The sequence below is a fragment of the Camelina sativa genome, chromosome 3, assembly GCF_000633955.1.
Source record: "Camelina sativa cultivar DH55 chromosome 3, Cs, whole genome shotgun sequence".
Taxonomy (NCBI): Eukaryota; Viridiplantae; Streptophyta; class Magnoliopsida; order Brassicales; family Brassicaceae; genus Camelina; species Camelina sativa.
In genome coordinates, this window is record NC_025687.1 from 3,458,394 (window position 1) to 3,486,124 (window position 27,731).

The 27,731-nt window shown below is 37.0% G+C and overlaps 7 protein-coding genes and 1 pseudogene across 9 annotated transcripts; 4 read left to right on the top strand and 4 right to left on the bottom strand.

Annotated features, from left to right (window-relative positions):
- Positions 7-2,953, top strand: LOC109132192 (DNA polymerase epsilon catalytic subunit A-like). Its single transcript, XM_019243351.1, has 9 exons — positions 7-162; positions 241-289; positions 517-677; positions 774-840; positions 1,206-1,310; positions 1,416-1,535; positions 1,621-1,809; positions 2,052-2,158; positions 2,465-2,953. Exons 2-9 carry the CDS (start codon positions 278-280, stop codon positions 2,832-2,834), a joined length of 1,131 nt encoding a protein of 376 aa, XP_019098896.1. The 5' UTR covers positions 7-162; positions 241-277; the 3' UTR covers positions 2,835-2,953.
- LOC104766446 (protein SUPPRESSOR OF K(+) TRANSPORT GROWTH DEFECT 1-like) lies at positions 3,246-5,796 on the bottom strand. The gene is made up of 8 exons (XM_010490345.2): positions 5,130-5,796; positions 4,936-5,041; positions 4,481-4,679; positions 4,312-4,380; positions 4,157-4,231; positions 3,981-4,079; positions 3,743-3,898; positions 3,246-3,590 (listed from the first exon to the last, which is right to left on the bottom strand). Exons 1-8 carry the CDS (start codon positions 5,602-5,604, stop codon positions 3,459-3,461), a joined length of 1,311 nt encoding a protein of 436 aa, XP_010488647.1. The 5' UTR covers positions 5,605-5,796; the 3' UTR covers positions 3,246-3,458.
- Positions 5,960-7,962, top strand: LOC104766462 (beta-1,6-galactosyltransferase GALT29A). Of its 2 annotated transcripts, XM_010490364.2 has the most exons (2): positions 5,960-6,861; positions 6,978-7,962. In XM_010490364.2, exons 1-2 carry the CDS (start codon positions 6,824-6,826, stop codon positions 7,717-7,719), a joined length of 780 nt encoding a protein of 259 aa, XP_010488666.1. In that variant the 5' UTR covers positions 5,960-6,823; the 3' UTR covers positions 7,720-7,962. The 2 variants fall into 2 exon arrangements, with proteins under 2 accessions (XP_010488666.1, XP_010488659.1); XM_010490357.2 differs by having other exon boundaries at positions 5,960-7,962.
- Positions 8,078-11,319, bottom strand: LOC104766477 (zinc finger protein WIP3-like). Its single transcript, XM_010490377.2, has 2 exons — positions 10,572-11,319; positions 8,078-9,248 (listed from the first exon to the last, which is right to left on the bottom strand). Exons 1-2 carry the CDS (start codon positions 11,160-11,162, stop codon positions 8,823-8,825), a joined length of 1,017 nt encoding a protein of 338 aa, XP_010488679.1. The 5' UTR covers positions 11,163-11,319; the 3' UTR covers positions 8,078-8,822.
- On the top strand, positions 12,874-16,367 carry LOC104778623 (annotated as a pseudogene).
- Positions 17,574-19,238, top strand: LOC104766483. Of its 2 annotated transcripts, XM_010490389.1 has the most exons (5): positions 17,574-17,865; positions 17,977-18,154; positions 18,250-18,461; positions 18,551-18,815; positions 18,903-19,238. In XM_010490389.1, the coding sequence occupies exons 2-5, from the start codon at positions 17,996-17,998 to the stop codon at positions 19,182-19,184; spliced, it is 918 nt and encodes a 305-aa protein (XP_010488691.1). In that variant the 5' UTR covers positions 17,574-17,865; positions 17,977-17,995; the 3' UTR covers positions 19,185-19,238. The 2 variants fall into 2 exon arrangements, with proteins under 2 accessions (XP_010488691.1, XP_010488699.1); XM_010490397.1 differs by lacking the exon at positions 17,574-17,865 and having other exon boundaries at positions 18,063-18,154; positions 18,242-18,461.
- On the bottom strand, positions 19,246-20,626 carry LOC104766500 (U-box domain-containing protein 4-like). The gene has a single exon (XM_010490407.2). It carries the CDS (start codon positions 20,327-20,329, stop codon positions 19,361-19,363), a length of 969 nt encoding a protein of 322 aa, XP_010488709.1. The 5' UTR covers positions 20,330-20,626; the 3' UTR covers positions 19,246-19,360.
- Positions 20,936-27,163, bottom strand: LOC104766512 (transcription factor TGA2.2-like). Its single transcript, XM_010490416.2, has 13 exons — positions 27,024-27,163; positions 26,611-26,805; positions 26,017-26,111; positions 25,470-25,552; positions 24,832-25,065; positions 24,039-24,077; positions 23,765-23,824; positions 23,330-23,407; positions 23,109-23,157; positions 22,726-22,997; positions 22,315-22,536; positions 21,252-21,394; positions 20,936-21,152 (listed from the first exon to the last, which is right to left on the bottom strand). The coding sequence occupies exons 2-13, from the start codon at positions 26,718-26,720 to the stop codon at positions 21,065-21,067; spliced, it is 1,473 nt and encodes a 490-aa protein (XP_010488718.1). The 5' UTR covers positions 26,721-26,805; positions 27,024-27,163; the 3' UTR covers positions 20,936-21,064.

Below are 27,731 nucleotides of genomic sequence, written 5' to 3' on the forward strand. Positions count from 1 at the left end.
AACAAATTCAGACGAGAACACCAGTTTTGATGAGACCACTGGATGTGCTCAAGCATTTCGTGTCCTGAAACAATTGTTTGATAATTGCTTTACTGATGTGCGTAAATATGAGAATATATATGCTGATTCCATTTTGCAACGCTTGTCTTGGTGGCTCTGCAGGTATGATTATGTCACATCTTGTAACATGTTCACTTTTGTTTTTACTCATAACATACCGATGTTAATTCCTTATTGTAGCCCGTCCTCTAAGCTCCATGATCCAGCTCTTCATCTCATGCTTCACAAGGTAAATATTATCTAGTATTTCTTGCTTTTTTATCAAGTATAAATGAGTTGGTGTGGATCATTCAGCAGACTTTATATAATTTACTCCTTGCTGGATTATGCTTGTCATAATACACATCATTCCCATGGCACCTTCAGATCCTGAGATTTGTCTGTTACATTCATTTTTTATTTGCCTTTAAAATTCTAAACCCATTTGACATCCTGCGTCTTTCATGAATATTGTAGGTCATGCAAAAGGTCTTTGCTCTGCTATTGACTGATTTGCGGAGATTGGGTGCTATAATAATTTATGCAGACTTCTCAAAGGTCATTATCCACACAGGCAAATTTGATCTATCTGCTGCCAAGGCCTATTGTGAAAGCTTGCTCACAGCGGTGGGAAATAGGTTGGTTTCTTCCTTTCACGGTATATATGTTTGACTATATGTCTAATGGGCTACACTCATTTCCCTGCCATGATTTTTGTACTTTGCCACTGACAGTTCTATCTTTGAGTGGATATTGCTCGAGCCGGTTCACTACTGGCACTCATTACTTTTCATGGATCAGGTTAGAATTCTTATTTCTTATACTTCCCTTTTGTATTCTTAATTTCTGATAGCTAAACATGGCAAACCTTGTTGTAAATTGTAAAATTACAAATCCCTGAACACAAAAATTGAGCCTCAAAGAGAGGAAATGAAAAAGTGGCAATCCATGGGACCTCAATACATGTTGTTCCAGTAAACCAGAAGGAATTATAACTGATAAGAGTAAAGTCCTTTCACCTTGATGGTTAAAAAATTATCTCCAAACTGCACTGAACTCTACTAAAGCCCCATCTTCCATCATTACTTTTGGTTTAATCAGACTTCTTGATCTTGCTTTTCCTTATTTATACCCTCTCATCAAGATATCTCTTTTTCAACCTTTAGTATAACTACACTGGTATCCAAGCTACCGATGATGAAAGTTCACCTGACGAAGTGGCTATTGAACAAAAATGGAGTGTTGCACGACATTTACCCGAGTATATTAAGGTGTACAGACAAAACCCTCTCTCAAATCAAAGCAGAGTTATTTAAACATTTGTCAACAGTTAGACTATTTTCTTGGACACTGATGCATTTCATCTATCTTGGCAGAGTGATTTCACTATAATCGTTGCCGAGTTTATATTTCATCCCTGGAAATTTGCATTAGAGAAAAAAAAGGGCAGTTCAGAGAGTTTAGAGGCACAGATGGTAGAATATCTAAGAGAGCAGGTAGAGTTTAAGCCATTTCTTTTGATTTACTTTTCGTTCACTCAAAAGATTGTCTCCTCATTTCTTTTTTGTTTATTTTATGCAGATTGAATCCTACTTCACAGAGAGGCTTCTTAAGAAGGTTATTGATATCATGCCACACATGAAGGATATAAACGTTTCAGATGCATCTCGGTTTTCTGGTCAAACTCCCAAAGGAGATTACACGTTAGAATTTATACAGGTTATCTCTGCTGTTCTGGCTCTTGACCAGAATGTCCAGCACGATGTTCTGGTAAGTACTCTACCTATTCCTTTTCAATTTTACCTGATACTGGTTCAATTTGATAAACGTCTGGAGTATTCACAAGTCCTCTGAATAGATCATTCACAAATCCAGTCTACAGTCCAGAAATCTGATTCTTGAAACTATGTTTACCTAAAAAGTTGGATTATTTCAGATGGGTGTTAACTATTGTCTTCTCAAATTTTGTTCTCTAGACCTACAATCTTACTGACGTAATCTCTTCTCTAAAGGTAATGAGAAAGAATCTGTTGAAGTACATTAAGGTAAAAGAGTATGCTGCTGAAGCGGAATTTCTTGATCCTGGGCCCTCCTGCATCTTACCTAATGTAGCTTGCAGGTATTACTTGACCAAAAGAAATGCTCAATTTTTGTGATTCAAATAAGCATTCTGGTGACTTGCTACCTCTAGTTTCTGCTATCTGTTTGCAACACTAAAAGAAAAGAAAAACGCCTTAGACCCCCAAATCCCAAAGAAAAGAGGGCTACCTTGGTCATGTTCCGAAGGCTGAATATACCATCTGCTCTCTGTCTTATATCTACCCACATTGTGTTTTTTAATACTTGACTTTTTTGAAGTAGTAAGCAGTAAGGCGGCTGAATATGTATACACCAAGTTTTGATTATACTGTTTTTATTGTTGCAGCAACTGTGATGCCTACAGAGACCTAGATTTATGCAGAGACCCAGATCTATTAACAGAGAAAGAATGGTCATGTGTGGATACACAATGCGGGAAGATATATGATAGAGAGCAGATGGAGAATAGTCTTCTCCAGATGGTGAGACAGAGAGAGAGAATGTACCACATGCAGGATCTAGTGTGCATTAGGTGCAATCAGGTGAAAGCCGCTCATTTGACAGAGCAGTGTGAGTGTTCTGGTTCCTTTAGATGCAAAGAGAGCGGGTCAGAGTTCCACAAGAGGCTGGAGATTTTCTTGGATATAGCAAAGCGCCAGAAGTTCAAAATGCTAGAAGAATGCATTTCTTGGATTTTACAATGCACCAGCTGCTGACAAAACAGAGAAATACATCATTTATAGGTTAATTGATTTGTGTATAATTTCTACACCTAAGTGGCTCAAAACAAATGTCTTTTCATGATGAAGTTGTGGTGATAGCATTTTTCAGTGACCTAACTAGCGCTCTTGGATCAGGCCATTTAATTCCTGAGTGAAAGGGGAACTAGCATTACATAATAACTTTGCTGAAAGGTGGAGTAAGAAAATACAAAAGTATACACAATAAGAGACTGTTCCGTGAGACATAAAATGCAAGATTGCAAGTTAGTAGAAATCAGCGCACAAGCCTTGAACCATGGTCCTTATGTTTTGCATGTGAACGTGTGTAAGCTAGGTGTCATTTTACCAGATTGTGTGCGAGTACATACGATCATTTTGTTGTTGATAGAATCATAGAATTCAATATTAGAGGCAAAAAATTATGCATATACGCAATGATGTATTGATGATTGTTTCCTGACTTTGGCATCAGGAAACAATCATGTCAGAAATAATTTACACAATTAGAAAACTAAAATTCAATGATGTGCATCAAAAGAAATGTTCCCCTCCTAGTGCATAAATACATAACCGGGAACTCGAGATCTTCCCTGCAACTAATAATGCCAAGCAATTTGATCAATGCCAACCTTCCTCTCCAAACTCTTTTGTGAAATTCTCATGGACCTCAAGGTCAGACTTGCTCACCGTCGGTCGCTGTCTTGCTAGTACCTTATCAAAATCCGTTCTCGCGATAAGCGGTGGAATAATCTGTTGTGTTTCGAATCAAAACAAATGAACGACCATCATCACCAAAACAACTTCAACGATTGAAATTTCGTCAAGACCAAATGCATATAGAAATGTATTCTCATGCTAAGATATTATGAGTTTGACAGCAAATTCAGACTTTTGACGCCTACCTTTTCAGCAAGCCCTTTTGCTGCTAAATCCTGCATTGTAGTCTGAATGGCACCAGGTTGTTTAGGCCCGCATGGCCTCCACGTACGATCAGTAGCCTTGAAAAAGAACATGGCGTCTTGGGTTTTTCGAACTGGTTCAAACAGAACATCCTTGACCTGCAGAGGAGTAGAAACCACTCAGGACAAAAGATTGTTTAATTATCTAGATAGAAATAACAACTCTGGCCAAGCCACCTACACAAACAGCCACATCTGAACCAGAAAATCCTTCTGTCCTGCGAGCTAAATATTCAAAATCAGCTTCTTTCAAATTATGAGGAGTATCTCCCAAATGCACCTGATTCATACACGAATATCATTAGGATTGGGTCTCCTGAAATTTACTTTGAGAAAAGTTTTAAGTCAATTCAGTACTTTGAACATGTGCTGACGAGCCTTCACATCGGGTAGAGGGATATAGATACGTTTATCAAAACGTCGCCTAATAGCCTGCAATGAACATGGTATTTAGTATTATTCTAAAGCTGGAAACTAATTCAAAAACACCAATCCACTCTTATGAGTTTCACCTGATCGAGAGCATACGGTGTATTTGTTGCTGCTAGCACAAGGACTTTCTCATCATTGTGTCCGACACCCTAAAATAAAAGAGAAATAGAGAGAGAGAGAGAGAAAAAAAAGTCATGTTTCTGCTAATAATTCATTCCCAGAAGGTTTCTTTCTAATAACCTTTTTCACCTGCATCTGCACAAGAAGCTCTGTTTTGATACGTCTTGAAGCTTCACTTTCATCGCCTTCCCCACGTTGACCACACAAAGAATCTATCTCATCAACAAAAATGATCGACGGAGCACTCTCACGGGCCATCTCAAAAAGGTTGGATACTAGCTTTTCACTTTCACCCATCCACTTCGAGACCAAGTCCGATGAAGACACACTGATGGTTAGGAGACAAAAAAAAGTATACGATAATTCAAAAGGTGCAATGTGTCCCAATTATAAACACAGCAAACTACTTGACTGAGGCATATTTAAACCCAAAGATCTGCAACTATAGGCTAGCAATTCCAGCAGGCTGCATATGCTTGTGACAAACATGACTATATCTTATCACAAACTGAACCAAGTGAATCATATATGGAAACGTTGGCAAGTCTTACAACAAGAAGAGCTATAATCGAAACATACGTTACCTGAAAAACGTAGAGTCAGCTTCAGTAGCAACAGCCTTGGCCAAGTAGGATTTACCCGTTCCAGGAGGCCCATAGAGAAGAAAAGCTCGCCATGGCTGCCTCTTGCCTAATCATAACAAGTAAAGATTGATCAATACAAGTAAATCAAATTACATGGAAGACTCCAATCCAAAACTGAAAGTAGAAACATTCACCAGTGAAGAACTGTGGGAACTTGACAGGCAAAATCACAGCTTCCTGCAACGCTTGTTTAGCACTCTCAAGCCCAGCAACATCTGTCCACTTGACATTAGGCTTTTCCCTAACAATAGCAGAGTTTAACCCAGCTCGAAGCTTTGATTGCTCCGGGTCGTCTCCATCTCCATCTCCTCCGTCTTTTTTCGGCTTCGCGGCCACAGCTGCAGCAGCATCACCACCACCGTTGGATCCTGGACCCGACCCACCTTCGTCCAAAACGGCACGAAGCTCCTCCGCACGGCGGAGATACTCGTTGAATTTATGGGTGATAGCTTCTCGGATCTTAGGGTTCTTCTCATACTTGAGATGGGTCTTAAAGTATTCAAGGGCGTTCATGTATAAAGGGAAAGCTTTATTGTAGTTGCCAACATTGTCCTCTTGAACAGCTTGCTTCACGTACTCGATCGCTTGTTCTTTGAAATTGCTGTACATATCTCTTTCAGGGTTTTACAGAAATCGATTTCAAAGTTGAAAACTTTATCTCAAGAAATCAGATCTTATTATATAAAATCCTAGAAGAATCGTGGATGAATCCATGATCATAAATTATTTCACAGGTCAAATAAGGAAAAGCAGATGGGATGATTCAAGTCGGTGGTGTGACAGAGAAAAGAGGAAAAAATTTAATTGTGATAAAAATTGGAAATTTTGACGTTTGAAAAAATAGAAAACAACAGAATGTTTTTGTATACAAACACAAAACGTCAAGGCGCCGAACGGTTATGCTTTCTTTCTTCGGTTTGATCCGATAACCGAAATTCTCGGGTTGTCCGGTTCGGTTTGTCCGGTTTCCGCCGAACGCCCACGGTGAATTTTTACAATAGAAGTAGAATGGTTTCCCAAAACAGTCTCCTCCTTTGATTTTATTATTCGCCACTTTACAATGAAGTTACCACTCTCTCTCTCTCTCTCTCTCTCTCTCTCTCCAACATGACTGCAACTTAGATAAAAAGAGGAAAGAATGAGTAATTGAATGATTTGTTTAATGTTAGTTGAATTTGGATCTATCTCTCTTCCCTTCCCTTCTTCAGATCTCTCCTCCATTTAAGGGCTTCCTCATATCATATCTCACACTTGCCCCAATTTAATCAACAATGTCAATGTCGTCTCTTTGACTTCAGTTTCACTCTTCACCTTTCTCTTCACGTTCTCAAGTTTTCTTCTGTGCCTTCTTCCCTCTCAAGTTTCTGATCATAGATTTCTAATAAAAAGTCTCGGCCTTTACTTATACCCGTTCAATGGATCCGACTTTAAGATCCGACCCGCGTCGTCAGTTTTTGGGGGTTTAATTAAGAAACTTCCCGACGTTTCTTTTTACTTTTATATCTCTCCAGGGAGCCGATGAAACGATCCGTTAGGCCTCTCTTTAGTGCTCTCCTCTTCGCTTTCTTCGCCGCCACGCTCATTTGCAGAGTCGCGATTCGCCGGAGTAGCTTCTCCTTCGCCTCCGCGATCGCCGAGCTCGGCACCTCCGGACTCATGACGACTGAAGAGATTGTATTCAACGAGACATTGCTCGAATTCGCCGCCATTGATCCCGGCGAGCTCAAGTTCAAGCAAGAGGTCGATCTGATCTCGGATTACGACAACACCCGGAGAAGCCACCGCCGCCATTTCAGCTCCATGACAAGACCGAGCGAACAACATCGCCATGGGAGCAGCAGCAGAGACATTGCTTCGAGATTCCCGGTAACGCTTCGTTCCCCTCAGGTTTATCGTTACTGGTCAGAGTTCAAGAGAAATTTACAACTTTGGGCTCGTAGAAGAAGAGCTTATGAACCTAACATCATGTTAGATTTGATCAGATTAGTCAAGGATCCGATTGATTCCCACAACGGTGTTAGTGTTGTTTCGGTTTCGAGTAAAAGATACTCATCCTGTGCAGTGGTTGGTAACAGCGGCACATTGCTGATTAGCCAATACGGTGATCTCATTGATAAGCATGAGATTGTGATTCGCTTGAACAATGCCAAAACAGAGAGGTTTGAGAAAAAGGTCGGATCGAAAACGAACATATCTTTCATAAATAGTAACATTTTGCATCAGTGTGGGAGAAGGCAGAGCTGTTACTGTCATCCCTATGGCGAAACAGTTCCCATTGTGATGTACATTTGCCAACCCATTCACGTTTTGGATTATACTGTTTGCAAACCATCGCATAGAGCTCCTCTGATTATCACGGATCCGAGATTCGATGTCCTGTGTGCTAGAATCGTCAAGTATTACTCGGTCAAGAAGTTCTTGGAAGAGAAGAAAGCGGAAGGGTTTGTGGATTGGAGCAAAAACCATGAAGGCTCGTTGTTTCACTACTCGTCAGGTATGCAGGCTGTGATGCTTGCGGTGGGAGTTTGTGAGAAAGTTAGTGTTTTCGGGTTTGGGAAGTTGAATTCAACCAAGCACCATTACCATACTAATCAGAAGGCAGAGCTGAAGCTTCATGACTATGAAGCAGAGTATAGATTGTATCGCGACCTGGAAAACAATCCCAGGGCTATCCCGTTCTTGCCTAAAGAGTTTAAGATCCCTTTGGTAAAAGTTTACCTTTGAAAATATACATATATACCATCAAAGAGTTTTGTCAGAGAGTTGTGTTATTGTTTCAAGCGAAGAAGCTTGTTGTTAAGAGTTTTGCACTGTCGTTTTGTCCCAAGTCCCAAAGATTTTGCTTCAGATTGGGCGGTGGAGACCAAGTACACTTTCCCAAAATGGTTAGGGGTAAGTGCTTTTTACATTTTTTTTGGATTTGTGGTGTCACACACATATTGAAATATATGGTAAATTTCGACGATATACACATCTATACAAGTCAAAATCGTTCAGATGACGTGTCAAGTCTTACGAGCTCAGATATAACATCTTTTTGTTGTTGTAACGTGAAATTTACAAGTTCAACAAAAACACAATATCATGAATCTTTGTAAACAACAAATCGAGAGCACATGATATGTAATGAAAAGAGATACAATATAGAAAAGAGTCTTTAAATGAGGATTACGTCGTACAATAATGAAGTGAAGCACACCAATTTTCTCTTCTAATACAAATTACAATGTGAGAAACAGAAAATTCACGTGCTTCACAAATTATTAATCGATAAATCACCCTTATTAAATAAGGAACCCCTAATTAAGACTCAGATCATACTTAATTGCTACTAATCACTAAGATAACTAGGGGTTTACACGAGCCACAATATGCTCCCCAACAAATACAACCCTCGTAAAAAAGAGAAGTTTTTGTTAGTGAGCATAATTAAACCTCCTTTCTTAAGGTTACTACCAAACCAAGAACCCTAATGATATCACATGCATAGTACGTAACACACCAATACTCAAACCCATGTTTCAAACATTAAAAAAGAAAGAAGAAATTATTAGACAAACACCGGGCTCTATGTGGACTTATCGTAACCATATCCCAATAAAAAGATCTAAATTTTAAAATGTTGCTTCATTTTATTTGGTAAATTTCTATATTTTTTTTTTCTATATCGAGTCTAACAAAGAATTTCTCCTTTCCACGATAGAAATTCTTTGGTAGACTTGAAATGTGTTTGTGGTGGATAGCTTTGAAGCAACATTAGAAAATTCAGATCTTACCGGTCGCTCGATGATGATTCCACAGTCTCTCCGGTGTATCTAACATCAATCTCACTCAGTGGTGACACATTCTGTATCCTCCTCGAAACCATCAAAAGAAACAGACGGGTGAGGAGCATGTCCACTGCCGAAGGACCTGATGTGGTCCTTGAGAGACCTCTTGTGCTTGAAATCTGACCCACATGTACAATACCAAAGCTTTCCACAGTTTTTCTCGTGGGTCCTCCAGTCGCCTTTCACAGCCAAGGCCTTGCCACATTTGCCGCAAGAGAAGGGCTTGGAGCCATGCTTACGTTTGTAATGTGTCTGAAGTGTACGAAAATCTTTCAAGGGCTTAGACCGTGGATGGTTGATGTTGTTCTTGCATCCCTCTGCACAACAATAGCATGGCAGCCGCAAGATAGCCGCAGGTTGGGTTGTGCCCTTCAACGAGTCAGCCCCTTTTCTGAACTCAGATCCATGTCCCCACATATGCATCTGTACATGTTTAGCGTATATAAATTCGTTAGAACTTCTACTTGTGTATAATTCTATCGAAACTTTTCATATTTCTAATGAATATTATCGTAATAATATTATATGTGACACTAATCGACAGTTATAGTCCGTACGTATGTAGGACACAAATTTGCTCGTTGCATTCCTAGATAGGGACTCAAATGCATGCTCAGGAGTGCATTTTCAATTTCATATAGGATGAGACTTAACCGGAAAGAACATGAGAAACTTTTGTCGTCCACTTCCACTTCTAGTGTATGGTAATCACAAATTTAATAATTAAGAAACTCTGTATGTGTAAGAAAAATGTGTGTTTTCTACTTAGAAAGGTATTGGTTTAATGATTTTAATTTCGAATTAAAGTTGGGACCAAAGTAAATTTATACTACTAGTATATATGGTAAAGGAGAGAATCCTAAGTAAAATAGAAACAAGTGATACTTATTTAGAATTTAGAAGGCTTTTTACCCAGATCTTCATTAGCTAGGTTAAGTAATCGATTGCATATATTCAGTAAAAGTAGTATGATCATTGCTTTTTTTGTTTTCTCCCCTTTTTTGGTTTCTTGCTGAATTATACTTTACCAAATCCCACTCCGTGATTATTCTTTTGCTTTTTGGCTTTTCAACCAAAAGGCAAGGCAAACAATGAAAAAAGTCAAAAGATTTTTGAAGATTTCTCAACTAATCCAGACGTTACATACCCAATATAATCCTTCTCTCAATTGATTATATCTAATACTATACGAATCATACACCAACCACGATTAATTATCGTAATAATTAAGTCATCAATGTAATTAAATTCCTTCCAGTATTCTGTATGCATCGTGTACCTATATATATCGTCGAGAATATGTATGATTATAGTACAACATAATTCATACAAAAGGAAGTGTATGGTCCATATAAGGAAACTATTGTAGGTGGAAATGTATACAATACTATAAACTTATTAACCGTTGCTTTAACATATACACTCACAAAGTGCAATACATAACGGAATACATTGATCATACACAAAAATGTATAAATTTGTCAACTGTTTTTATTTTCTTTGCTTATTTAGGAAAATAACAGTAAATTAGTGAATTGAATCACATATATGAATATATATTAGAATGGACAAAGGCAAAGGTAAAGTTGACAGTGATAATAATGTTTTTTTTTTCTCTCTAGGTAATTAATATGACATCTATATATTGATGATGGTTAACACATAATGCAAGATTTGTAGATGAGCGTAGATATCTATAACCAATCATATATGGTAATTAAGATGATAGAGAGAATTAAGACGTACCTGCATGTTATTGTACCTATTGAACGTTTTGCTGCAAATAGAGCAAGCAAATTGCATTGGACCGACATGAATCTGAGCAGGACTTGGTATCCAAAACCTCTGCCCACAGACTTCCGTATCAGAATCAATCACCTCATCATCATACTTCATCTTTCTCCTCTTCTTCATCATCACCACGCCATCGTCTATTATCTCTCTCTTGATGGGTTTCTTCTGATGGTCAGAAGTTGTGTCAGAGTCATCCCCCGGCGAGTTACCACGGTGATAATTAGGAAACCCGATTTGGAGAGTAACCACATCATCCTTAGTCTCTTCTTTGATCTCATCCAAGGCTTGACGACTCTTGTTTTCCATGAGCTTGTTTAGAAGAGGCAAGCATTGAATAGAGGTGTTGAGCGGTTCTCGTGGTTGGTATAAGCATAGAGATCGTTCCAACATGTTCATCTTACTCTGGTGGTGATTTGATCTTGATATAGCATCTCTTGTCTTCATACGATATAACACAGAAGGAGAAGATGGAGGTTTAAGCCATTCGATGAAGCTTGGTGATTCGAAACTTAAACCCTTCTCATAAGGATTCATCAAACTCATCTTTCTCTCTCTCACTCTTTTTTCTCTCTCTCTCTCTCTCTCCCCACGATAAAAGGGTAAGATAAGTAGTAGGAAAAGGTTCTAGATCAACCTACCTGGTGTGTATCGTAGCCGTTCGTCAAAATAGGTTCTTTCCTATTTTTCCTCCAATACAAAATCTTCGGTCAGTAAAGTTTTTGTTTTTTTCTTCATACCCCAACACGTATTATTATATGTAGATATGTCGACGTTCGCACGTGTCTACGCGTTTACATGAAGGGGGGAACAATTTGTAATTTTCTTCAAATAACTGTGGTGTGGGTCTTACTTCATATAGTGAAAAGCAAACGCACAAGCACAAGGCTTTTCAATGAAAGAGAATCCTAAGACTCGTAGTCTTTTAGTTTTTCTTCTTTACCCTCAATTCTCTTTCCCATTTACTAAGATTTTCTAACATCTTATTCTTATACCAACAAATACGATATCCTTTCATCATTTTATAGTCATAATTGTCTATTAAGTGCATATAGACCGGCGAAGACAAAATTCATCATTACATCTAAACAACAATTTCAACATCATTTTAGCCGTCTTTATAGGGACAAATGATAAAAAGCAAAACTGATACAAAATCAACGCGTTCACTTTTATTGACGTTTTTGATGATCCAAGTAGCAGTTATTAGTTACACGAATTTGTTGATATATACACCGGTGTACGTACGTAAAACTTTTCTAGCTAGGACTCTAATCCACAATTTACGTTTTGTTTAAGATATTAGCTAGTATATACTCCCTCTGTCTCATAAATATTGATGTTTAGAAGCTTTTACACATTTAAAGAAAACAATAATTATTGAGTTTAAATATAATTTTTTTTGACTAAAGAGATATTATTTAATTTTAAACCAATAATAATTCAAAATTTTAAATAATTTCAATGATTACTTCTTGAAGTTTACAAAACATCAATCTTTGTGGGACAAAAAAGTATCCCAAAACATCAATTTTTATGAGACAGATGGAGTATATGCTAAAAAGGTATGAAACTACTTATTTTTATTAATTTTATATCATTCCTAATTAAATTTTGTTATGGTTTGCACCACTACTTAATGCATGCAAGCATATACTATTACTAGTACTAGTTTGGAGAACTGATAATTTTCCTAAAACTAATTTTAATTGATAATATATATGTATGAGTTTTAGATTCAAGGTTTTAAATAAAGATTTAGTTTTTAGTAGTTTGAAGATTTGGAAGAGATAGAGATAGTGGATTTGACCTATAAGCACAAGAAATTTTTCTTCGAAAAGATACAAAGGTTAACCGTGGTTTAGTCAATACCTGAAGGAATAAAATACTCCAATCAAAAGAAAAGTAGTTATAGGATTAAACAAACGGGAGTACAGTAGTCATTAAGTCGAAACTACAAGTTTATTCAATGTATGTGTCAATGTTGTGGTGGAGCCTTAACGAATACTAACCTCGCAAAAAAGTACGAATGGTATTATAGCTAACGGTTGAACCGTGTGTTTTCATTCACGAATAATATGGTCTACTTGCCATGCGGTTCAAATACGGTCAAATATTTTCTCTGGTCATGTTTTGTGAACCAATTTAATTTAAATTGCACTGTTTAATTTTATTGACCAATACCGGTTCAGTTATCAGATGCTAAATTAAAACCCGGTACATTTCATCTTAAACGTTAAACCCTCCGAATTGGTTCTGTTCTTCTCCGATACTTTTTTCCTTTGTCGCTATTTCCGGGGCCGACCAATGCAAGGGACTCGCGACGGCTCGTGGTCTTTACGCGCCTCCGCGAACGGTGGATATGTTCCTCAAGCGACTCGTGCGTTTTCCAATTTCAGTATCCATCAGCCCATTAGATACAATTTACAGACACAGCAGCAAAATCTCAACTTCCCTCGTCCGCAGTTTGGCGCCGGCGGTAATGTTGAAGTCATTCGAATTGATAATGCAGTCAACAAGACAGGTAAATCGCTGATTACTTCCGGAGAGAACGTTTCTTCGACTAGGGTTTGGCAATTGGTTCAATCACAACTTCAAGCTGATTCTTTAGGGATGCAAATGCAAGGTGTTCCTTCGCTTCGCCAACTTATGTCCCTTGAAGGCAAGGTAAAGCTTGAAACTGTATTCCTTAGAACAAAACAGAGCCTATCTATTGCAAAGTTGATTCCTTTTTATTTAAACCCCTTTTGAATTTTTAGCAATTATGTGCTTTCTTGATGTCTTGTAGATTATTGCATTTATTCACTGCTTCGTTGGAGCTAGAAAAATTGTGACCCTGTATGAATTGGAAGTGGCAATATGTCGAAACGAGGGAGTTGGTTGCTTTGATGATTTGGGATTGGGACCTTTGCTGCAGCATCCGCTTGTCTTGCTCTATTTTCCATCCATCTCTGGTTCTACTGGCCTAGTTCCGATCAGTAGTGAGGAGATAATTTCATTTCTTGATAGCTATATGAACACTTATGATATGGATGATGTTAAGCTCGATGAATTTTTGAATTTTGTTGCTGTGAGAAAATCAGTTACAAGCAAAGAAAAGCTCGGTGTTCGTATTCAGAACTTGCGGTATGGTATTGTAATTTTGGGTTATCTAAAACTGCTTATGAGTTAGTTAGTTTGATGATATGAAGCTGGTTAGATAGCTTTGTTTTTAAAAATCCAGCATTTATTTGATCAGTTTGATAGTTTATCTATGCCTGAAATTTGTTGATCTCTGTTTCATGTAAAAATTGAAGTTTGGTTACAAGTAGTGGGTTGGTGGTTGGATTATGTTCTTAATTGATTCGTAGTATAAACTGCAGTAGCTGATTATATATGATTAATACATTTTATAGGATGTATGTATCTTTCATTCAAGACGCAAAGAGACAAGAAGGCGAAACATTGAAGATCTTGCTGACTGAACTGCGTCAGAAGTATCGCATCCTCTCACCAAAGAAACAACAGCAAGATAAGGATTATTGTGGCAAGCATACAAGATTTAATTCATTGAGCTCGGAGGACGATGATAATGCTGATTATGAGGTCGAAAATGTTAATAGTTCTGACCGTTTCAGTAGTTGTCCATATCCATCTGTTGCAGAAGAGATTAAGCATCTTGGGAGCTCCAGTAAGAAAAGAAAGGCTGAGAGTCGTATTCGTGAAAAAACTGGTTTTCACAAACTGCTTAGAAGAGACCCCTCTAAATTAGCAGATGATTCTGATGCTAAGCAGGTTTTCAGTATCAATGAGGCTGATTTCACACAATCTGAAGGAGCTCTGAGATTGTTCGTTTCAACTTGGAAGGACACATGAAAAGAGTTAAGCATGTCAATGGTAAGTCCATGTTGAGTATATCGTGATTGGATGACTGTTTATATACTACATTAGATTATAATATTGCATGAATCTGACAGTGAATCATCTTAAGTAAGGTGTGGTGAGTAGGTTTTATTCTCTAATACTCTCTTATTTTTGTAGTTTGTCGATAAAGTATTGTCTTCTTACAACTTGGGTGGATCCGAAGTACAAGCTCACAATAAAAGGGCTAAAGTGATGTCATCATTTCCATTTGTTGGATTACTACATGTCGCTGTGAGTTAGTGGTCATATTTACTACATGTCTGTTAAGTGAGCACATATTTCAAATTGAAGGATGCGGGAAAGTTTTACCTTTTGCTATCCTGATTTACATCCAAATTCATTTTTTACTCCACTTTTCCAGTTTGCTTACCTTTGGTTTACCTTTTCTACGCTTTTTTGCCCCTTTGTTATAGTTTCCAAGTAGCACAGGCTCACTATTTTTTGTGACACCTTCTTTTCAAATTTTGAGAAAATTTCCGAATATGGAAGCTAGACCATTTTCACTCATACTTTTACAATTTTGCTTTTAAGCGGTTTCTCTTATCGTTTTTTGTTCCTTCTTATGCTTCCTGCTCTCGCGCTGAGACTTAGCACCCAGTTGCAAAGTCTTGGAGTTGAGTTAGCAAATGTAAAAACTTCCCTAGTTCAGCTTTGCTCTTTGATTCTGCATGTGCACATCACAATGTCACTGAGGCAGGCTGAAAAAGGATAAAGGTTGCGCCCGTTATCAGCTCCAGTCCCCAATTCATCTCCCTGTTTTTTTTTCTTGAATTAATTAATGGAAACCTTCCAAAATCTCAGGTTTCAGATTCTGTCCTTATATAGGGAATGTCTGAAACTGAAACCTGGTTGCCTTTATGATTAAAATTCCTTAAAATTTATTTTTATACCTGAATTTGACATGGATTTGTAGCATTGTTACTCCTAGTTTGGAGTCTTGTGCAAAAAGCTTTAAGCTATGTGTTCCAGAAGTGTTGCATTCTCTTTCTTCAAATATTCTTGTTTTAGTGAATAAACTGTTTCTGCAATTTAGAAAATATTTATCTCATTTTTCTTATCTTTGATCATTTAATTTCCTTTTGCTGAAGGATGAAGTTGCAGATGTGCCGTAATAGAGTAGTAACTTTGTTTCTCTTCTCTTGTAATCAGAAGGAGCTTGTAACAGAGGCTCTTGAGGAACAGATACCGTCTGAGATCACAGATACAAACTTGGTTGCTGGATATGATGACTGCGTAGGGACAACAAGTTCAAGAGCTAATAAACCGAACCAATCATGTCCTATGTCCATGAAGAGTGGCTTAACGTCAGGAAATCTCGTTCACGAATGGAACAATTCCGTCTCAAGAGATCGTCAGGTTCACACCGGCACACCTTGGGCTGCACAAGCGCAACAGACTGGTAGAAAAGGTGAAGAAATTGCTTACAGATACTTTGCTGCAAAATACGGCAAGAAGGCTCTGGTTAGATGGGTTAACGAGCAGAGCGAAACCGGGTTACCTTACGATCTAATCATCGAAAACAGAGGCAGTAAGAAAGAGTACGTAGAGGTGAAAGCAACTGTATCCACAGGGAAAGACTATTTCAACTTGACGGTGAAGGAGTGGCAATTTGCAAATGAGAAAGGAGAGAGTTACGTTATTGCTCATGTTTTGTTAGGCAACAGTAATGCCATCCTTACACAGCATAGGAATCTTGTCAAGTTATGCCAAGAAGGTCATCTCAGGTTATTGATTCTCATGCCCAACCAGCGAAACGAGGTCAACGTTTCATTTTAAACCCATTTCAGTTTTTATTCGAAAATCTCAAAAGGAACAGGTTGTAAAAATGTTGTTTCCACGGAATAATCATGGAAAGTTTCCAATATAAAAAATACATTTTGGGTTCTACCTTCAGGTTCTAATTTATTTACATAATTGATCCCTAATAATTACACAAAAAACAATAAGTAAAATATGGAAATCAAATTCGATAATCTCATAATATACAAAAATCGAAAACATCAATTATTTTCCTAAAATATTTCTATAAATTGATTTCTATTTTCTAAGCCAATTTTGGTTTATACTTACACAATCTTTACATTTAACAATATATTCCAAAAATATCTCTAAAATACCTTTTTTTGTCTTCCTTTAAAATTGAAATATTTCAATTTTTTCTAAAAGAATAAACAATCTAATATTCTACATCTGTAACTGAAACCTGGTTGCGTTTATGAAAAAGTTCCCTACTATTTCATTTTACACCTCTGAGTTTGACATTAATTTGTATCATTTTCGTACACCTGGTTCGGAGTCTTGTGCAAAAAGATTTTAGCTCTGTGTACATACAGCTGCATTATCTTTCTTCAAATATCCATTGTTTTAGTGAACAATCTGTTTCAGCGTTTCAGGGATATTTATCTCGTTTTTCTTGTCTTGATCATTTTATTTCCTTTTGCTGAAGGATAAAGTTGCAGATGTGCCGTACTAGAGTAGTAACTTTGTTTCTCTACTCTTGTAATCAGAAGGAGCTTCTAACAGAGGCTCTTGAGGAACAGATACCGACTGAAATCACAGATACAAACTTGTTTGCTGGATATGATGACTGCGCAGGGACAAGTTCAAGAGCTGATAAGCCGAGTGCATCACGTCCTATGTCCATCAACAAGAGTGGCTCAACGTCAGGAAATCTCGTTCATTAATGGAACAATTCCGTGTCAACGGACTTTAGCGCAAGAGATCGTCAGGTTCACACCAGCGAAACGAGGTCAACGTTTCATTTTAAACCCATTTCAGTTTCCTTTGTTCAAGTATTTTACAGTGATAGTATTATATATTGATTTCGTTATTAAAATCCTTTTTATAGTGATATGAAAATGACCTTTACCAAATTAAAAAAAACCGGTTATTTGACATGGCATCCAAGATTTTGGGGATAGAACCGTCAAGGATTGGGATAAGGAATATTCGAAAATCTCAAAATGAACAGTTTGTCAAAAATGCTGTTTCTAATAAGTAATACTAATAATCATGGGAAGTTTCTTTATTGGTTAACTTGTTGGAGAAACAAGATTGAGATTGGTGAAACTGGCAGTGGCGTCTCAGGTTTTACAAACATTGAAATAAAGACGGCTAAAGGATAAAATTCTAAAGAATGGTTTACCCAAAGCATCAGAAAGGAATATTTGGCTCAATTCTTTATTCCCTTCAAATCCAATACACCTAAGGAACTTGCTTTTTTCAAGTAGCCATCTTTTTTATCAACTTCTCTTCTCCATCCTCCAGGTACCAGGGAAGAACATCATCTGGTGCACATAAAGATTGAAAAGCGTTGATACAGTTCTGTGTTCCTTCTAGATTTTTGGTATCTCCTGAAACTTGTTTTTTTTTCCAGTTTCAATACCCAAATTCATTCTGTGTGGTCCATAATATATCGCATCAGTCATTAATGGCTAAAATCTGTGTCTTTTTGTAGTGGTACTGTATCAGGGTTGATGGGGGATTCTTCTGCAAGTTCAAACAGGGTTAAGCTTCGGGATGGGAGATATTTAGCTTATAGAGAAACAGGAGTTCCAAAGCAAGCGGCCAAATACAAAATCATTCTTGTTCATGGCTTTGGAAGCTCCAAAGATATGAACTTCTCTGCCTCAAATGTAATAAAATGCTCTTTGGATCTTGTCTGGATGTTTCCATGCCTCTGTTTTTAATCATTGTGATCCTTAAATCTCACCTGGATTTAGTTTTTCAGGAGCTAATAGAAGAGCTTGGGGTGTATTTTTTATTCTACGACCGTTCTGGATATGGAGAATCGGATTCAAACACGAAACGCTCATTGCAAAGTGAAGTTGATGACATAGCAGAACTTGCAGATCAGTTGGAGTTAGGACCTAAATTTTACCTAATTGGAGTCTCCATGGGATCTTATCCTACTTGGGGTTGCCTAAAACACATTGCTCACAGGCAATTCAACCATTCTCGATACCCCAAACTTAAGGATAAGGCTAAATAGATTGTGAACAGTTAAGTAACCGTTGAGTATTTCTTTACAGGCTATCTGGCGTGGCTTTTGTTGCTCCGGTGGTAAATTATCGGTGGCCCTCGCTTCCTAAGAAGCTAATCAAGAAAGATTACAGGAGAGGTATTATCAAATGGGGTTTGAGGATATCGAAATATGCACCAGGACTGTTACATTGGTGGGTTATTCAAAAGCTCTTCCCATCAACTAGTTCAGTTCTTGAAAGCAATCCGGTCTACTTCAACAGCCATGACATGGAGGTGCTTAAGCGAACTACTGGCTTCCCCATGCTTACTAAGGTCACTACCTAACTTAACTCCATCCAACTTGAATTGCAAATTTGAACTGTTTGATCATTTTGGTACACAACTTAAAACATTATTTAGGATTCGCTACGGGAAAGAGATGTTTTCAACACACTAAGAGACGATTTCATGGCTTGTTTCGGGCAATGGGACTTCGAACCCGCAGATCTAAACATTAGTAAAGAGAGCTGTATTCACATCTGGCATGGGAAGGAAGACAAAGTTGTTCCATTCCAACTTCAAAGATGCATCTTGCAGAAGCAACCTTTGATCAACTACCACGAAATCCCGCAAGGCGGACATTTAGTCGTACACTACGATGGCGTTTGCGATGCAATTCTACGCTCACTATTGGATTCTTGAACTCACACAACACCACATTAGATGAAAACATGTACAGAAAAAAAAAAAAAAAAAAAAAAAATTGATTTGTAACGGATCCTGTGTTTGATTGATTGATATACATATATGTTCAAAGTGTACAATGAATGGGAATTAGTAGTAAGCACAAACAAAGACTGAGAGATTTTTAGTGCAAATCAGATGCTTATGCTATTTGGATTTACTTCATTGATCAAATAGTCAAAACGTGAATCGCCGCCATTAACGAGCTTCAACAGATCAATCGCCTTCTTCCTTCCTTTCACACTACCGTTCTCAGCTACGTACACGATCCCTTCCATAGCTCCTTCATCCGCACCAGACGCAACCGCCGCAGCAACTTCCGACCTCGCTTCATCCCCTCCGCATCTCGCCAGATTCAGAAGCGCACCAACGGAGTTCTCCTTGATCCGTAGTGTCGAGCCAGTGCAAGGATCCAACAGATCCGCGAGCACGTTGGCTCCCGAAACTCTCCTCATCCCGTCTTCACTCTCTTCGCATCCAGCGACTTGCGCCATAACCGCCGTCGCATCTTCCACGATCCCGCACCGCGAGTCCTTGACGATCAGCGAGAAGAGAGCCGGGATCGCGCCGAGGGAGATCATCGTCGATCGGTTCATCGGGTAGAGAGCGATGGCGAAGAGTGCCTTGAGCGCGTCTTTGATCGACCGGGGATGCGAACTCGGGTACCTGATGATGTGGACGAGGGAGAAGATGATATCGCGTTTAGATCCGATGATCGGACGGTAAGATTCCTCGGCGATCAGAAGGCTGTAAATCGTGGCGGCGGAGGACTGAACCGCTGCGGGGGAAGTGGTGGTGTCGTGGTGACGAAGCGCGTGAGAAAGCGCGTCGAGCAAACCGCGTGAGGACATGAGGGGTTCGCGAGAGGTGATGGAGAGGTTGAGGAGAGTCGCGGCGGCGTTTTCTTGGGAAGAGTGAGACGAAGAGTAGAGAGTCTCGGCGAGGTAAGGGATAGCTCCGGCGTCGGCGATGATGAGACGGCTGTCGGGATCTTGTTTAGAGATGAGTCTAAGCTCAGCTAAAGCGGCGGCTCTGGTTTGTTCGGAGACAGAGCTGAGCTTCGAGACGATTGATGACATCGTTCTACGCTTTGCTGTTTCCATTGACACAAAAGATCGGATCTGATGAACCTTCGTCTTCTTCAAAAAACCTAATTAACGATATCTCTCTATTGGACTTTTCTGAACAGAACCACTTGTACTAATATTATTGCTCTGTGTGTGTTAAAAGAGTTTGAAACAGTAAACAAAGAATGAAAGATAGTCATCATAATAATTTCATAAGTGGGAATTAAAGGTCCGACTTTTTTGTTTTGTCAACATGAAGGTACAACTTTTGTTTTTTTCGGTTTAGAAATTTAGAATGTACCATACCACCTGTCAGATGTTGATTCTTAGAAGAAAACACTTTGAATATTTCATGTGTTTACTCTACGTTTCTAATTTCTATAATCGATGTGAAATTCAGAAATTGAAAACAACAGAAATATCTGGAAACTTACATGATCGATAGAGAGAGAGAAGTCACAGAAAGCAGCGTCTGGCCCATGTAAGGCCCGTTAATCTTTTGGTATCAACCTCTTGGTATTGTAGTCAAAGTGCTTCTTTTCTCGTTCCGAATGCATCATTAATCGCACATAAATCGGTTCCATTTACGTGGTACGTAGCCCGTACGTTAATTTCATATTTTCATATAATAGCAGAAAACTATAATTAAAAAGGGCGAAACGATTACGAAGATCCTATATTTTCTAGTACAACTTATAACGAAACAAGTGAAATTAAGACAGACAATGAAACTTGGCCATTTTTTAGTTATAAAAAGGTTACATTTTTCATTTAGAAATTGGAGAAGTGGTTCCGCGATGACTGAACTATCTGCAAATCCGTCGTCGTTTGGCAAGATGTTTCATCACTCATCAGTGTCCTATATATATTCACATTAATAATGCCCAAGATCAGATTAATATTGCAGCATTAATTATATATTAATGAAATGTAAATATGCGTTATGAATGTGCCTTACTCTCGTGGGCGAGACAACCAAAGAGAGCTAAGAGCTCTGAGCCTTCCATAGTACTCTCCGATGACTAGAAAACACCTAGCTGCTTGTCGGACTGTCAAGATCCGTCGCAGCTGGTGAACGGTCTGCTGCCTCAAATTATCAGCCTTCATTAAAATTAAGAATAGAGAATTCAAGAAAATCAATAAGTAATCACAGTTAATTTTGACATTTTAAACTGACCACTACTATTTCATTTGATAATAATATTAAAATATGATAATGATAATTGCATACCTACTACCATGGTGGGGATACTGGGTTTTACAAAAGTCAATAACTTGTAATTGAGATATAATTATTAAAAAAAAAAAAATTGATCCGAATGTTTGAAAACCAAGTAAATATTATATGTATATTATTGAGTTCGTCAAAACAAAACTTTGAAAGAGATGGAGAATGCTTTAAACATATTCTCTTTGTTTTTTCAGCTATTTGTATTATATAAAAACAAGTTGGTGAAAGAAATATGGCTCTTGGAATAATTAAATATAAGACTAAAACAACATTTATTATTATATGACAGGAGAAAAAAAGGAGCTGAAAAGACATGGCCAATTGAGCATATAGTCCAGGAACAGAACAGACAATATATACGTGAAAGCAACATTTTATCAAATTATTTATTTTTTTTCTTATTAGACAAATTCAGCCAGCACATACTTTTGTTCATATATGTACGCTAAATATACGCACGTATTTCCGCATTTTAAAACATCTGTATGTCTTTGTATTTTACATGCTCCCAAAACGTTATATTCACACCTAACATATTTCCATAAAAATTCTCCATTCTTATATGTATATATGATATTATCTATAATTATATAGTTAGGTCACTTTGTTTATATTCCACACGGTTATTTTTCTCTCGCTTTGCGTTAAAAACACTACTCTAATACTATGTTGTGTTCTGTAAACATCATTACGTAATAATGTAGAATGTAAGTTTAATGCAAATGAAAAATCATATATAAAAGTAGATGAAAGCAGATAAGGTAAAAAAAGATAGGTGAGAAAATGGAACCTGGCGGATAAAGCCTTCGAGATTAGAGATCTTGCCGAGAGCAACGGCCATTTGTTGCATTCCGTCCATGACTGGAGATGCGGCAAGAGTATCGATGAGAGATTGCTGAAGTTGTTCGAGACCCTGCGAGAGAGCTTCCTCTGCTTGTTGCGACGAGTGTTGTAGGCTATATATTCCCATCAGTTGTTGCTCCGTCAATAGGTCCATTTGTGACACCAATATCTAATCAATTACAAAAGATCTCCCATTAACTTTTCTCTTTTTATTTTGCGTTACATTTTGCAATCATTTTCTAATATTAAAGGATTTTTTAATGTATTAATTCACCTGCAAAAGTAAAACCTAGAACTTAAGTACTTGGAGTAATCGAGACATAAGAAATATGCCAAACAAGAGAAGAAGAAATCGAACCTTGATTAGGTCAGATGGACGGAAACCAGCCATCCAAATAAAACATCGTTCGGCTGGGGACATCCATGTTCCGATGATGAGGTGGAACACATCAGCTTTCGCAGCCACGGCTTTTAATCGGAATATCTCATCAAAGTGGGCAATGTAACCGTCTACGATCGACCTTAGATCGTTGTCCGATAAATGAGCCTGAAGACCGGTTCGAATCTCCGACATGTGCCGGTTATCATCCTCTAGCCACCTCCCATATTCCATGTCAAACATCGCAGCTCCTACACGTACGTTCATTTTAAAAACACAAAAGTTGTTAATAGTAAATTAATCATTGTTGTTGTAATTTAATAAAATAGTGCTATACAAATTGGTGTTTTAGGTTTCAGTACCGGAAGTGATGTTAGGTCCTGGTGGTCCACAACCACCCATGAACAGCCCCTACCATCGACATAAACAAATATATTAAATTCCACAAAGAGACATTTTTTAATAACCAAATTAAGTATCTCAACAATTCACAGGTTGTGACAAAGTAAAAATATAGTATTATTTTACAACAAAAAGGAAGCATTATATTATAAGAAATTAAATAAAGAGTTTAAATATCAACCTGAGAACGAGCACGCTGAAGTTCTTGCTCCAACTGGGAAAGCTTTATCCTACTTGATTCTAGCTGTTGCACATACGCCTGCTCATGCCATAAGTACACGTTTGTTAATAGTATATACTAGTATATCAATATATCAAACATATAGAATTATTCGAAATTTTGATTTTTCGTAATGATGGGTGCATGGAAACTACACGTTCATAAATGAATTTATTAGAAGACTGGTAAATGGTAGATATAGAAGTAAATGCATAGATATAGCAGCGATTCCCCAAAAAAACCAATGCCTATGTTACAGTAATAACACTAGCATTGTTGATGTGTTTATTAAAGAAAAAAAGAAAAAGCGTTGTTTATATGCAACCCAATATTATTCGACAAAAATAGTAATGAATATGTCATATAGAGATGGTATTGTCGTATTGATATGGTTACCTTTTTCCTAAGACGGCTTTTGCGAGCAGCTTCTCTATTTTGGGCCAAACGTCTCAGTGTCTTAAATCAATCCAGTTTTAAACAAGAAGTTAACGAATTAGTTTGGGTAAAACGGAGAGCAGAATACTATTACGACTAGCTGACTACATATAAGTATAACTAAAAAGGTTACTAATAAAAGTATGTTTACATATATATATATATATATGTCTCCTCGGGGGAGTCAAAAAAATGTATAAGAAATAATGATGATGAACATTGAACGTTAAAGTACCTTAGCATCAAGTTGTTTGCCTGAAGTTGTAGCCTTCCTCTGCAATGTCAGAGAACAAAGATGAAAATAGAAATTGAATTCAGTGGAAAAGAAAGAAAGAAAAAAAATTAATTGTATAAGTGTAGTCCAGTCATGTGATTAATTTTCCTATTTAGAGACGAGAAGGAAAACAGCATGTATTAAATGTTTTAAACCTAAGCGATATGAATTCATGTAAGAAATTTATGAAACATTTATGCATCTATACCAAGCAGATATATCATGACATTAATGGATGTGAAGAATTAAAGCATTGGTTAATTAACATGCAACAAAAAGAAATCTTTGGAAAAAAAAGTAAACATAGAAAGAGAGTAAGAAGGAAATTAAAATACTTCATATAATCTATTTATTAAAATAGTACTATATAACACTGAGGAAGATTCTTCTGCTTTATTTCGCTTTATGGGGATTTTATTTTATTTGGATTTAAAATTTGTCTGTGTTTTCAATTTTATCAACGATTTGAGAGGTCAAAATTCTGAATTTTCTCTGATCCGTTTCCTTTTTGGGATCTGTGTATGTTTTTGTTTTATTGGAAGATTTGTTAGGACATAGACCTATATGAAAAAGCATGTGCATGCATATCTATCATGTGACAAGGAGAGAGAGAGAGACCTAGTGATATACTCCTCCTACATACCATGTACATGCACCAAAGCATGCATGCCTCATGATGACCCCAACTACATGCATATACCTATCTCTTTCTAAAATTGAAAATTTTATAAGTGATGATGACGATGATGAGTACCTTATCTTCCGAAGGTTTAGGAGGAGCTAAAGTAGTTCGAGAAGTAGAAGGAAGTCCAGATGTTGAACTTGAGTTCGCCATGTTGTTGTTTTTATTGTGATGATGATGCTGAAGCATGAGATGATGGTTCTGTTTGCTACTCATGGGAGACTCAGGCTGTTGACTTTCAGCTTTGCCGGAGAAATTCGCAGATCCTGAATCGCTGCTCTCTCCTCCTGACTTTGAACTCTCCTGCTGCAATACACATTCAACATAATCATACTCAACGTATAACTAAATAAAAAGTCAGAAAAGGAATAATTATAATGTAACTAAGGAGGAATTGACCTTAGCGTATAATTTTTGACAAATGGGTGTATTATTAGTTTTATCTACTAGCTAATAATATAAAGTCAGGAGAAAGGAATGGAGTAATTAACTAGTCTTAAAAAATCGCTTTCAGTTTAGAGGGGAAAACAAGCAAATAATAGTATAGGATAAGTAAGAGGAACAAGAAACATTTGTTTGTATATAATAAAAACGAGAGAGTAAAAATGCACAAATTATAGTATAAGAGAATAATTTTTTTATTTATAAATTATAAATGCCGAAAAAGGAGAAAAAACAAGAGGAAAGGGTCAAAGAAGAAGAAAGGGTACAGTAGGAAGAGTTTGGTGAGTTCTGATTGGCCATGAAGGGAACATCTCTAGAGTCGTAGCTCCTCCTCCTCCTCCTAATAAAGCTGCAATACAGATTTACCCATCATTACATTTTAGTATCATAGAATGTAGTTAGTGATCATGGTTGATTGATACTATTAATCAGGTGTGTGCATTTGTTGTAATCTAGTATTCTAATTGGAACTAACTACATCATTTATCACGTGGAACTATATATATAGCATGACATACATTTCCTAATACTAGTATAATTTTGAATATTCGATATTGAGGAAGTTAGGGAGTTGGTAAAAAAGATTTTTATTAGAAGAGAAATAAATAAACAAGTCACGCCATCCAAGGCTCTCTTTTGCCTCCGTATCATCACCTAAACCTATCTAAAGACTTGTTCAGACTCTTCTCAGCTTTTTCACATTTTGTTTTTTCTTTTCAGTTTCAGTTTTTGTTTTTTTTCTATTAATTCTAAAACTTTATTGGAGTTTGTTAAGGAAAGCTCACGTCATGAAGGTATGAGAAAGAGGCTTACGTGGCTTTGTTTCATCGTTCCTATACTTAACACCTTGCAGAACAATTGCTTCTTCTAGCTCTCCAAAATCGAAGCTGGACGATCCATTTTGGTTACTGTTTCATTTCTTAAAATTATATAATTAGTACAAAAAGAATAATCATCATATGTTGTAACTAAAATTAGAAAGTGAGAAAATGGAGAACAAGACGAACAATAAAATTGAGTAACCATACTTAGAGGGTCGCATTTGAGTTGAAGAAATATATAGTACTATATAAATAAAGACGTACGGTCGCATATAATAAAAGTTTACACAAGAGCTAAAGCACTTATAAAACCTATAATTTCGGATGATCTAAAACACATTTTTTAGTCTATGTTTTGCCTATAGATTTTCGTTGACCATTTATTATCTCACGAACGAAGCCGTGTAACATATATACTAGTATCATATTAATTACTATTAAGAAAATGACAAATTGAGCATAAACAAGAAAAACCCATAGAAAAATTTAGAGCTCAATATATATTAGAAATATATGAATAAAGAAGTTGAGCTTTATGTGAATATATATTTATGTAAAGAAGAAAAGACTTGGGAAGATTTGTTACATGAATCCAGGAGGTGGATGATTGTTGTTGAGGCCATGTATTAGTGAATAAGGAAGATGATGATGATTATGGTTATGGTTTGTGGCTTCGCTGATTCTATGGTTCGCCATCTCCTCCCCCAAAAAAAACAGCTTCAATTGATGATATCTTCCTCTTTCTTGATCTTCTCTTCTGCTTGATTATATACTCTCTATTCTGTAAAACATCAAAGTCTTGAAAATATGAGAAAGACGAAAAAGGTGATACATAGAAGCTTGAGTTAAGAAACACCAAGGGAGGGAGAGAGAGAGATTGCAAAGTCTTAGTTAATTCTTGATCAGATGATCAAATGATTGAGGATTTTGAAAAGAAAAAGCTAGTTTGTTGATGATGAACATGAAAGTATAAGATATATGCGTTTAATTTATTATTACCTTTGTGAAGTTTTTTTTATTTGCTTTGGGTGTTTGAGAGAACAAAGAGGAGAGAGAGAGAGAGAAAGTAGAATGGAAACTTTCTCGTCAAAGGCTTTTTTATGGCTGAACAGAAAAACAAAGAGGGTCCAACCTTTTCTCTTTCCGGGATATACACATAGTATACAAAATATCAAATATGTGGGCGTGTTATATATATAATATGTAGTATTTGTTAGATATATAGAGAAATGATAAACAATATAATTACTTAGTAATTTGACTAATTGTATAGTATTATTATCGCTTTATTTCTCTCTAGCTACTTGTATGCGAAGAAACCTTTGTGATTCATCACTCTCTCCTTTTCACGACCTTTCTCTATCGATTTCCACAGTAAACACAATTTGCACTTGCTAACTTTCAAACTTTTTCTTTTTAAAAAAAAAAAAAAATAATAATAATAATATTGCGTGGTATAAATAAGACGAAGAACTTGTCCTTCACACAGACCTTGTCTCCAGGCTATGCTTTTGTGTTTCTATCTTTTTTTTTTTTCGTTTTTCTATTCAGAATAATAGTATTGGGTTTGAAAGAGTTGTACAGAAAATTGAAAATTTAGTTGACTAACTTTATAGCTGTCAAGGGGTCAAGCTAGTAGTACTTGGCAATTGATCAGATGGACGATACGATATCTATATAGATAAACAGAAAATTCAGAGAAAGGGC

Coding starts and splice junctions, on each gene's coding strand:
- LOC109132192 (XM_019243351.1), top strand. Junction 678..773: donor CTCACAGCGGTGGGAAATAG/GTTGGTTTCTTC, acceptor TGCCACTGACAG/TTCTATCTTTGAGTGGATAT. Junction 841..1,205: donor CATTACTTTTCATGGATCAG/GTTAGAATTCTT, acceptor TTCAACCTTTAG/TATAACTACACTGGTATCCA.
- LOC104766512 (XM_010490416.2), bottom strand. CDS start 26,720: ATGGCGAACCATAGAATCAGCGAAGCCACAAACCATAACCATAATCAT. Junction 25,553..26,016: donor GAACGATGAAACAAAGCCAC/GTAAGCCTCTTT, acceptor TCTGTATTGCAG/CTTTATTAGGAGGAGGAGGA. Junction 21,153..21,251: donor TGGTTGTCTCGCCCACGAGA/GTAAGGCACATT, acceptor GAATATATATAG/GACACTGATGAGTGATGAAA.
- LOC104766462 (XM_010490357.2), top strand. CDS start 6,514: ATGAAACGATCCGTTAGGCCTCTCTTTAGTGCTCTCCTCTTCGCTTTC.
- LOC104766483 (XM_010490389.1), top strand. CDS start 17,996: ATGGGGGATTCTTCTGCAAGTTCAAACAGGGTTAAGCTTCGGGATGGG. Junction 18,155..18,249: donor TGAACTTCTCTGCCTCAAAT/GTAATAAAATGC, acceptor TTAGTTTTTCAG/GAGCTAATAGAAGAGCTTGG. Junction 18,816..18,902: donor GCTTCCCCATGCTTACTAAG/GTCACTACCTAA, acceptor AACATTATTTAG/GATTCGCTACGGGAAAGAGA.
- LOC104766500 (XM_010490407.2), bottom strand. CDS start 20,329: ATGGAAACAGCAAAGCGTAGAACGATGTCATCAATCGTCTCGAAGCTC.
- LOC104766477 (XM_010490377.2), bottom strand. CDS start 11,162: ATGAGTTTGATGAATCCTTATGAGAAGGGTTTAAGTTTCGAATCACCA. Junction 9,249..10,571: donor ATAGGTACAATAACATGCAG/GTACGTCTTAAT, acceptor AAACATGTACAG/ATGCATATGTGGGGACATGG.
- LOC104766446 (XM_010490345.2), bottom strand. CDS start 5,604: ATGTACAGCAATTTCAAAGAACAAGCGATCGAGTACGTGAAGCAAGCT. Junction 4,080..4,156: donor CTCGTCAGCACATGTTCAAA/GTACTGAATTGA, acceptor TGTATGAATCAG/GTGCATTTGGGAGATACTCC. Junction 3,591..3,742: donor CAAAAGGGCTTGCTGAAAAG/GTAGGCGTCAAA, acceptor GAAACACAACAG/ATTATTCCACCGCTTATCGC.